The sequence below is a fragment of the Lygodium microphyllum genome, chromosome 15, assembly GCF_053477565.2.
Source record: "Lygodium microphyllum isolate KBCC chromosome 15, Lygodium_microphyllum_v1.1.10, whole genome shotgun sequence".
Lineage (NCBI taxonomy): Eukaryota > Viridiplantae > Streptophyta > Polypodiopsida > Schizaeales > Lygodiaceae > Lygodium > Lygodium microphyllum.
The window spans coordinates 59187742-59198281 of record NC_141149.1 but is presented as its reverse complement, the minus strand read 5'-3'; the positions used below and the strand labels follow the sequence as shown (position 1 = coordinate 59198281).

General features: G+C 41.6%; 1 protein-coding gene across 1 annotated transcript; it reads left to right on the top strand.

The window, feature by feature from the left end:
- The first annotated feature begins 283 nt into the window (after positions 1–283).
- LOC148024582 (pentatricopeptide repeat-containing protein At5g39350-like) lies at positions 284–3681 on the top strand. Its single transcript, XM_087694206.1, has one exon. It carries the CDS (start codon positions 539–541, stop codon positions 2954–2956), a length of 2418 nt encoding a protein of 805 aa, XP_087550332.1. The 5' UTR covers positions 284–538; the 3' UTR covers positions 2957–3681.
- Positions 3682–10540: the final 6859 nt, after the last annotated feature.

Here is a 10540-nt window from a genome sequence, read left to right as displayed (position 1 = left end):
AGAGCCAATCAGATCGCGGAGATGGTTGCAGGACGGAACAGGAAGGGGGAGCTCCCCCGCCCTACGGAACGCAGAAAGGGGGTGGGGGGAGCATTGAAGACCCCCGAAAGGACGAGATGCTGGGCGCCCCCAGTGTGTAAGAGAGGGGCGCCCACTTTTGAAGATCCGGCCTTCTCATTGGCCAGATCACAGATGCTTGGGTGGCCGCAGCCCGGTGTGTAACCACCCTAATTCACAATGCAAGAATTAGTCGAAATTTTGTAAAAACTTATTGTGAGCTACCTTGTCTCTAGGCTCCCTCTTTCAAGCGTGCTGTCAAAAACTTATTGTGCGTGGCTTGTCTGTAGGCTCCCTCTTTCAAGCGTGTTGTCAAAACTCATTGTGCGTGGCTTGCCTGTAGGCTCTCTGTAGTCTTTCTCCTTGAACCGTGGAGGGGAACAAGAACAGGTTTCGGGATCGGTCCTCAGGCAAAAGCTTTGGAACAGACCAGCAGAACAGCAAAACCGTATGTCTAATCAGGTGCTTACACACACAAGGGATGCCAGCCCAGCCGCCCTTAACGGCCCTGATCGGCATCCTTCAGCAGCTCAGGCAACAGAGGGACTTGGGCCTTGCCCTGCAATTGCATGCCTACCTCACCTGTCAGAGCCTCGAGTCCCACCCCGTCCTCGGAAACTATGTTGTCCCCATGCTGGTGGCATGCAGCACCCCTCGCGATGCCCAGCATGCCTTCGATCGCCTGCCCAATCGCAACGAGCACTCCTGGACTTGCCTCATATCTGGCTATATCGAATCCGGGGACCCGCAGCAAGTCTTTCTCCTGTATGGCAAGATGCAGGAAGAGGAACATTTGGTGCAGCCCAACAGGATAACCTATCTGGCCCTCCTGTCTGCGTGTGCTGTGCTAAAAGATGCAGAAAAAGGACTCGAATTGCACACCGATATCACAAAAAGGGGGTTTGATGGAGATGTCAGCATCAGGAGTGAGTCAGGCAATACACTTGCAGTTGGAAACACCCTGGTGAGTATGTATGGAAAATGTGGCTTGCTCATGGAAGCTAAGCAGGTGTTTGACAGGCTGCAAGTTCGAGATACGGTATCGTGGACAGCATTAATTACAGGATATACTGAGCATGGTCTTGACAAACAAGGGCTGGACTGTTTGAAACAGATGCGCTTTGAAAATGTGCCTGCCAATGCTGTGACATTTGTTCTGTGCGTGAAAGCTTGTGCTGTCAAGGGGAGCTTAGAAACAGGTCGTGAATTACATGGTGAGATCAAGAAGTCTGGACTAAGAGATAGTTTTCTTCTCAATATGTTAGTTGACATGTATGGTAAATGCGGCTCAATTAATGAAGCACAAGAAGTGTTTGATGCCATGTCAGACCGAGATGTGATATCATGGAATGCACTCATTACAGCATATGCAGAACATGGGGCTGATGAGGATGTGCTAAACTGTTATGGAGAGATGCAGAGGGAGGGCATATCGCCTGATTCCACTACATTTGTTTGCAGCTTGAAAGTTTGTCACAATGTGGAGACTCTGAAAACAGGCCAGGACATACATTCTGAAGTGACGAAAAGGGCACTTGAAAGAGCCCTTTATGTTGGCAGTGCACTCATTAATTTGTACAGTAAATGTGCCTTGCTGGCAGAAGCACGACAAGTTTTGGACTCAATGGCAGTTCGAAATGCAGTCTCATGGAGTGCACTTATAGCAGGATATACGGACCATGGACTCTATGAGGAAGTACTGAACTGTGTCAGACAAATGCAGCTGGAGGGTATCCTTGTGGATGCTGTCACTTTGGTTCTTTGCTTGAAAGCCTGTGGTATCGCAGCAGCCTTAGACACAGGCTGGAACTTGCATACTGAAATAATTAGGCGGGGGTTTGAAAAAAAGCTCAATGTAGCTAGTACACTAGTGGGTATGTATGGTAAATGTAATATGGTTGTAGAAGCACGGCGAGTGTTTGACAGGTTGCCAGTTCGAAACACAGCCTTTTGGACTGCACTGATTACAGGATATGCTGAACATCAGCACATTGAGGAGATGCTAAGTTGTTTGAAACAAATGCAGCTGGAAGGTGTCTCTGCAAATGCAGTCACTTTTGTTCCATGCTTGAAAGCTTGTGGTGCTACAGGATCCTTAGAAACAGGCCGGGAAATACATTCTGAGATAAGAAAATCTGGACTAGAAAGTGACTTGTTTCTAGGTAACATGTTGGTAGATATGTATGGTAAATGTGGCTCAGTCACTGAAGGACGTGAAGTGTTTGATAATCTATGCATTAGAGATGTCATATCATGGACAGCCATGATAAAGACTTATGGCGAGAATCATCAAGGTAGTATGGCTGTACAATGTTTTGAGGAGATGCAAGAGCAAGGTGTGAAACCAGATTCAATCACATTCAGTTGTCTTCTTGCTGCATGTAGCCAGGCAAACCTGGTCTTTGAGGGCCAGCAATATTTCAAGAGAATGCAAGAAGAATATGGTATTGAACCAACATCAGAGCATTATGCAGGTCTCGTTGATCTGTTTGCAAGAGCAGGACAGGTTAATGAGGCAGAAAAGGTTCTTGTAGCCTTGAAATGTCCACCGACAAACATAATGCTACTCTCTCTTCTTAGTGCCTGTAAAATGTATGGCAGAGTAGAACTGGGGCAGGCATGCTTTCAGCACCTTGTGGAGGCAAATCAAGACAACGCAACTGCGTACATGCTCATGGCAGATTTATATGCCCATGCTGGAAGGTGGACTGATGCAAACGGAGTAGAAGAAATGAGGAAATATGCAGGGGCAAAGAAAAGACCTGGTAGTGCACTGATTGAGGTAAACAGAAGCTTGCATGAATTTGTTGTAGGTGTCCGAGACATGGAGTTTTATGTACCTGAACAGTTTGAAGTTTGGAACTTACATATCAAAGGTGAAGGCTATGTACCAAATTGAGATATGGTTTCCGGGCACATTTGACAAAGATTATGAAAATATGCTTCCTCCACACGAGACATTGCATGCCCTGCAGGGGATGTGTACATTAACTGAAACTGCAATTTGTATCATATTCAAGATTCAAACATCGATAACATGATGAAAACCACAAGAGCTTGTTCTAATCTTAATTCTTAGGTTGGCCCCACTTTCAATTAAGATTCAAAGTACTAATAATTACTATAGAGAGAACAAAATGACAAAATGAAATCACAATGGTTTGGCTTAATCACAAAGTGAATTTTTCGACACATTTCCTACGATGACTGTCAAAATGAATGGCTGCCTTAAAACTTTTCTGATTTTATCCCTTTTTTCTGAGGTAAGACATACATCCCCCAAACACCCACAAGGGTGGGTGCCTCCCCTCCAAACATTAGCCAAGAAAGTGGGCAAGAGCCACGTTGGCAGCAGATGGGTAAGCTTGCAAGCCACATGAGCAGGGTGCTTGATTGCATACCTGACCAAGCCGCATGACTGACCAAGTGCTTGAGTGGGCAATAGTGCAGACGGTCAAAACAAACCATGTGACAATAGGTGTGTAACCACATGATGCACGCAACAAGACTTGAGCTAACAACCTCACAATTATGGACCTAAGTTTAAACTACTAGGTCATCATACTGTTTAGAAGATTATTGCAATGCCATGTCCTAGTATTAAAGATGTAAACTATGATTAACCACTTTCTTTTGTTAACCAAACTCCCACTGAAATGTACTTTTAATATGATCTTTGTCAATCCACCTTGCAACCATTTGTTTTGTAGAATGGGTCTCAAAAGTTGGTTCCCGTTTAATCTATGATTCATATTAATTTCTCTTCACAACTGAGTTTTCCATTCATTTTGATTTGGGGGGGTAAAACAATTATAAACAAGTGACAAAAACTTTGCTTTGTGGTAGAAGCAATATCCATGGGAACTGATGTATTGAGACTCATCTTACAAAACAATTGACACAAAATTTTAGTATTTTGCATATAATACTTGGAAGGAAACACTCTACCTTTCTATACCAATACATTTAATTGGAAAGGTAAGAGAATGTGTGTGTGTGTGTGTGTGTGTGTGAGAGAGAGAGAGTTAGAGTTGTATTAATGTCGTTTTAGGCGTGTATAGGGCAAAGAGGCACACACTTAAGTTAGTTACAATGCATTTTGGGAGCCATTGGCAGAAAAAGAAACTTGTACCAACGTGCCATCAAGACAAAAAAGAAAACCAACAATCAGAGCCGTCAAAGTTACTAATACATCATGATCCAAAAGTAACTTGGTGCTTGGGCTTTTTGAACTCCTTCATGATGACTTTGTCACCTCAATAAATTGGCCATTTGCCCCAAAAGTAACCTAGTGCTTGAGCTTTTTGGACTCTTTATGATGACTTTTTGTAACCTCGATAAACCACCCATTTTCCCTCCTTCCTAATTGCCTTTATCTTGGCAATTTCATTTGGTTGTAATGGTTGCAGTTTGAGTTGTACTAGTATAAATAAGTTCATCTATGATCCATACCTTGGTTCCCTCAAAATATTTGTTTCGATTACTGTAATACTTCGACTTTGTTTTCCATGCTTCTAAACCCCAAAACTACCTGATTCTTTCCTTGCTTCATGATTTTCCATGGCATCATCCACTCAAACCATTTTTCTTCTAGCATTGGCCTTAGTTTGGTCTCTAGCTTGAATTTCTCTAAACATACATGGTGCTCTTTGTCAGCTAGTTCCTCTTGTGTTTCTTCATGCCAATTCTCAAGGAGGCCTTCTGAATATGCACGGAATGCAGTCTTTTTTTGCAATAGAGCTTAATTAATAACTAAAATGTAGTGTCCACCATACCCTTGTAGATCTTCCTTCTTGCTTATTTCGATTTCCTTTGGTACTAATTTATTTGCCTCCTTTCTTGTTTCAATTTCCTTTTGCACTTCCTCTTGTAGTTTAGTCGTTATTCACTTGACTTCATCTTCTATATTTCTGTTGGTTGTAACCACATTTGTTGCCAACTTTTCATCTAATTATGCTAAGCATATAAGCACTTTGGCAAACAAGCCTTTCAAAATCACATTCTTTGCTTTCAAGTTGCAACCTTGTTAATGCAAATATTCCTCTCACGGGCTTGGATCTCAATTTGGCTTAGGTGATAATGCCAAGACTACTGAGAAACTCTTTGGGTACATCTTGTCATTAGGGGAATGCTCATAATATACTCATAATTCACTTACAATATGAGTTTACTATTAAAATGCCAAGAGTGTGCTAAGAGTTGAAGAGTATGGTGATAGTTTTCTAACAATATGTTCAATGTATACCTACAACATGCTTACATTATGATACAACTTGCTTTCAAATACTAACAATATGCTAATAGTATGCATTGCTTCACAATATGCTAACAATATGATGGTGAGATGTTGATGGTAGACTAAGAGCACATTGCCAATATGCTTAGAGGGTGCTAACAAAATGGCAATAGTATGCAAATAGTATGCTGATAGTATGCATTGAGGACTACTTATAAGTTGTTTGTGCCATCCAAATTGTTGGATAGATTTGGTACTATGCAACCCGACAACTTAAGTCCATGGTAGACTCTACTATTGTTGTCAATAAATTCACATGTGCATCTTGAGTGCCTTCTAGGACAACTTCTTGACTAGCCATTGGTATCATCAGGTTACTATTTAGGGACCTTATAGCAGGATTGATCCCTACTTTACTTTTTGATCATTGCATCATGCATATACTTTTACGTGAATTAACTTGCATCTCCACATGCTTCAAGCTTCTCTTCACACAATGCATTAGTTGAGATTAGGGGCAACCAATTCGATGTTGTGGTCTTCTATGCCCACCTATACTCAAATACAACCCCGAGGTGGACATGCCCCTTTTCAATAGGGAAAGACTTGACATTGTTAAACTCCTATGATACATCAAGTGTAGTTGTTGTAGGGACAACCCTACCACCATTTAATAGCCACCACCACATTATAAGATTTTCTAAAAAACCCTTCTCATCCAAGTTCTTCAAGTGATCCCCAAGAAACTTTATGCAAGAAAGCGCTTCACTGTACCCTCCTCAATCAACAAGAGGGAAATTTCCTTCACACATCGCTGTGAGAATGCCATGATAATCTTTAACTTTGTTGGTTGATGTTTTTGGTATACCTAATGATAGAATAAGAGCACAACCTCATAGAGCTCATGTGAATGCTTTGCATTTGACGAGATACTATGATGGAATCTTAGGGTCCGTGAAGACATTGATCTACATGCGAGGTTCTCAGGATATTTTCCATTCAATATGAGTTGATATTTATCTACAACATCTTTTTCCATGTGGCAAATCCTTCTTTGAGGGGGAAACTAGACTTTTGGTACCTTCTAGAAATTACTTGAAATTCTAAACTTTGCATGAGCACGTATGAAATTATGATAGTGATATGCAATAAATCTCTTGTTCAACACATTATTGTTGAACACAATTCAACACATTATTGTTGAACACAAAACAATGCATGCATCCCATATAGCAAGTATACAAGTAGAGAGAGAGAGAGAGGAGAGGAGAGGAGAAGAAGAAGAAGAAGAAGAAGAAGAAGAAGAAGACATTTATCTAGTCTTCATTCACCCTACCCTTCATCTTGCTACTTGTCTAAGTTGCTCCATTCACATAGGGCTCCAACATGTACATCTTTGCATCACTCTCTACTCTTGCACCTTGCTTGGTGGCATGCCATAGTGACCTTGCTCCACCTCTCCTTTTCATGATGTCTTAACCTCACTTGGACTTATAGGTCCACTAGGTGGTCCAAGATGCTCCCTTCACAGATGGCTCTAGCATGTATACCTCTACATCACTCTCTACTATTACAACTTGCTTGGCTCCATGTCCTAGTGACCTTGCCCCTCCCTTCTCCTTCCTCTTCATGATGTCTTAACCTCACCTTAACTTATAGGTACACTAGGTGGTTCAAAATGTTAGAGTTCAAGGTAAGCATGCATCATAGAAGCATGGCATGTAATAAAGAATATCATATATAATTTCTAGAGAAGTGGTGTGAATCAATTATCTTTTTCCAAATTCAAGGGTGGATTCGAATACTCCTAGAGAGTACAATCAATAAAATTTAATATGCTTTGTACATTTTACTTTTCAATGACACTTTATTCAACCATTGTCTCAAAAGATAAATTATATTTATTTTCCATATGCAAAGGATCTTTGTTTGATGTAATTTCTAATAATTTTTAGATTCATTTATATACCCTATTGGATGTGTTTGAATTAGTTATTGGATTTGTAATAATTTATCAAATTCTTAATAATCTTATATGATTCAAATGAGATATAAGACTTGAGACTTGAGAGGTAACAGAGAGATGTTATGTCCAAAAAGGGGTGATCTTTGAGAGAAATCTCAAGGGACTCAAGCTTTAAAAACATTACAATCTTTATAGTTTAAAGGAACCTCCATAATTTCTCATAGTTAAGAACACAAGGGTATATACCAACTACGATAGATATAGGCATGATACTATAGTATGTTAAGCCACTTTTTTTTTTTTTTCAAAATGCCCTACATATCTCAATAAACAAGTTATAATCCTTAAATAATCCATAATGTGATAAGTGAGGTGTGATAGAGGTTGCCACTACGTGAAAAAGTATCAAGGCGCTAACCACAATAAAAATGAGTAAAAAATGGAGAAACAAGGCTCGAGACTTGAGAGGTAAGGGAGAGATGTTACGTCCAAAAGGGGTGATCTTTGAGAGAAATCTCAAGGGACTCAAGCTTTAAAGATATTACAATCTTTAAAGTTTTAAAGGAGGCCCCATAATTTCTCACACTTAAGAACAAGAGGGTCTATGCTAACTATGATAGATATAGACATGATGCTACAATATGTTAAGCCCAAGGTGGATACCATACCTTGCTAGTGGTGAGAAGAATAGGTATGTGAAGTCCACATTGCAGTATGGACTATTTTATGAGACTGGGGTTCATATACAGTTGCATGGATACACTGATGCTGATTGGGCTGGTAGTATTTCTGATAGACGATCTACCAGTGGATATGTGTTTTCTTTTGGGAGTGCTGCAGTCACTTGGAGTAGCAAGAAATAGCCTACAGTTGCCTTGTCGAGCACAGAGGCTGAGTACAGGGGTGCAGCAATGGCTGCATGTGAGGTAGCTTGGTTGCATAAGCTACTTTATGATATGCATCAGTCTACAGATGGGCCAGTTGTCATTTATTGTGACAACATGAGTAGTATACACTTGGCAAATAACCCAGTCTATCATGCTAGAACAAAGTACATCAAGGTGCATTATCACTATGTGCGAGAGAGGGTTTTACTAGGTCTTATTGATCTATTTTATGTCAGCACAGAGGATCATGTAGCTGACATATTCACGAAGGCATTGGGCGTAGAGAAGCTGCGCAAGTTCAGAGACCTGCTTGGTGTGCAGGAATTAGGATTGAGCTCGAGGGGGAGTGTTGAGATATCGAGCTCCACTAGTGATACTCCAGGGTGACCGTTGCGTATTTATGTCACCGACTTGTCAGTTGCAGCTTGCTTGGAAGTGAGCTATGGCAGAGAGCAAGAACAAGAAGAGAGAGACACAAATGGGAACTTCAACAGTCACAATGTGTGACCGGGCCTTCCTTATTCAAATTATCACTGAAGAATAAAGAATAAAGTGACGGTGACGGGCACCCACCACCTGCAGTGTGTAGTGGCGGGTACTATCAGTGTAGTAATATGTAGGCGGCTAGGCAAAGGCGCCTTTATCCCCAACAAGCTCCCACTTAAAGGCAAATCTGCCCTAGTGAGGAGTGAAAAGAAAAAGAAAAGACAGTACAATGTACACATGTACAACAGGATGAGGAAAAACATCATCTCATCCAACGCCCATCAATCTCCTGAGGAAGGCAAAGCGCTCAGTAGTGAGGCTTTTCGTGAGCAAATCTGCAAGATTTTTGTCAGTGGAGATCTTGACAAGGTCAACAAACTTGTCCTCCACGACCCCACATATGAAGTGATACCTCACCTCAATGTGTTTCGTCTTTGCATGGAAGACCGGATTCTTGGCTAGTTGAATGGCACTCATAGAATCCGAATGTTGCGTAAGTATAATATCAATCCCAAGGTCATGAACCAAACGGCCCAACCATATGGCCTCCTTGCAAGCCTCAGTTAGCCGCAACATACTCGGCCTCAGTGGTAGAGAGAGCCGTACACTTCTGAACCCTGGGTATCCAAGAAACAGCACCTCCACAGCATAGGTAAAGATATAGCCAAAAGTGGACTTCCTACTATCTGCATGTCATGCATAATCAGAGTCTGTGTAGCCCACAACTCATGTATCCTGGATGCCATAGCAAATACACATATTTGTTGTGCCCTTCAGGTATCTCATAATACCTTTATGGCATCCCAATGCTTTTTGCCAGGTGTAGCCATATAGCGTGCCACAACACCAACTACAAAGGCAATATTTGGACGAGTGGCTATCATGGCATACATCAAATTGCCCAACGGTTGATGCATAAGGGATCTTGGCCATCTCGGCCCTCTGCTCATCTGCCTACGGACAATCGGCTTGTGAATTGTTCACATAAGAAGGTAATGAACAGCCAATAGGGTTTACGTCCTGCATGCAGAAACGCTCAAGAACTTTATGAATGTACTTTCTCTATGAGAGGTAGAGTAGTCCCTGATGCCTGTCGCGCTTAATGCGCATACCAAGAATGTGAGAGGCCTATCCCAAATCCTTCATCTCAAAGCTCTTCTTCAATTGAGATTTAAGAGCATCCAGCTCATCATGAGCTTTCCCTACTATCAGTATATCATCCACATAAAGTACCAAAATAAGCAATGAGCCATTATGGGCTTTCTTCGTATAAAGACACAGATCCATAGCACTCCTACTATAGCCATGTGACTGCATAAAGGCATCAAACTTATGATACCACTCCCTAGGTGCCTGGTTCAAGCCATAAAGACTTTTCTTCAACTTGCACACTAGGTGCTCCGTACCAGGTTTTGCAAAGCCCTTAGGCTGCTCCATGTATATCTCATCATGTAAATCCCCATGTAAGAATGCAATCTTGACATCCATCGGGTACAAGTCCAAGTCAAGCTACCCAACTAAGGCCCAAACCAAGCGTAGGGTGGTCATCTCGACCAGATTAGAAAAGACTTCATCAAAGTCAATTCCATGCTCCTATTTAAAATCCTTAGCGACAAGTCTTGCCTTATGAGTCGGCTTGGGGTTTCTAGGGGTATTTTTCAGCTTGTACACCCATTTTCATGGCAAATTATTCTTGCCCTAAGGTAGTGTAACCAAATCCCCAAGTCATATTCTTCTGCATGGAGTCTATCTCAGACTGCACAGCCCTCTCCTAGGAGTGACTATCACCCCTATGCATAGCCTCACAATAGGTGAGAGGCTCTCCTGCATGTGTAACCAAGACATAATACATCGAGGGCTCAAATCTATCAAGTGGATGCCTATTTCTACTAGATTGTCTCATGGCAG

Coding starts and splice junctions, on each gene's coding strand:
- LOC148024582 (XM_087694206.1), top strand. CDS start 539: ATGCCAGCCCAGCCGCCCTTAACGGCCCTGATCGGCATCCTTCAGCAG.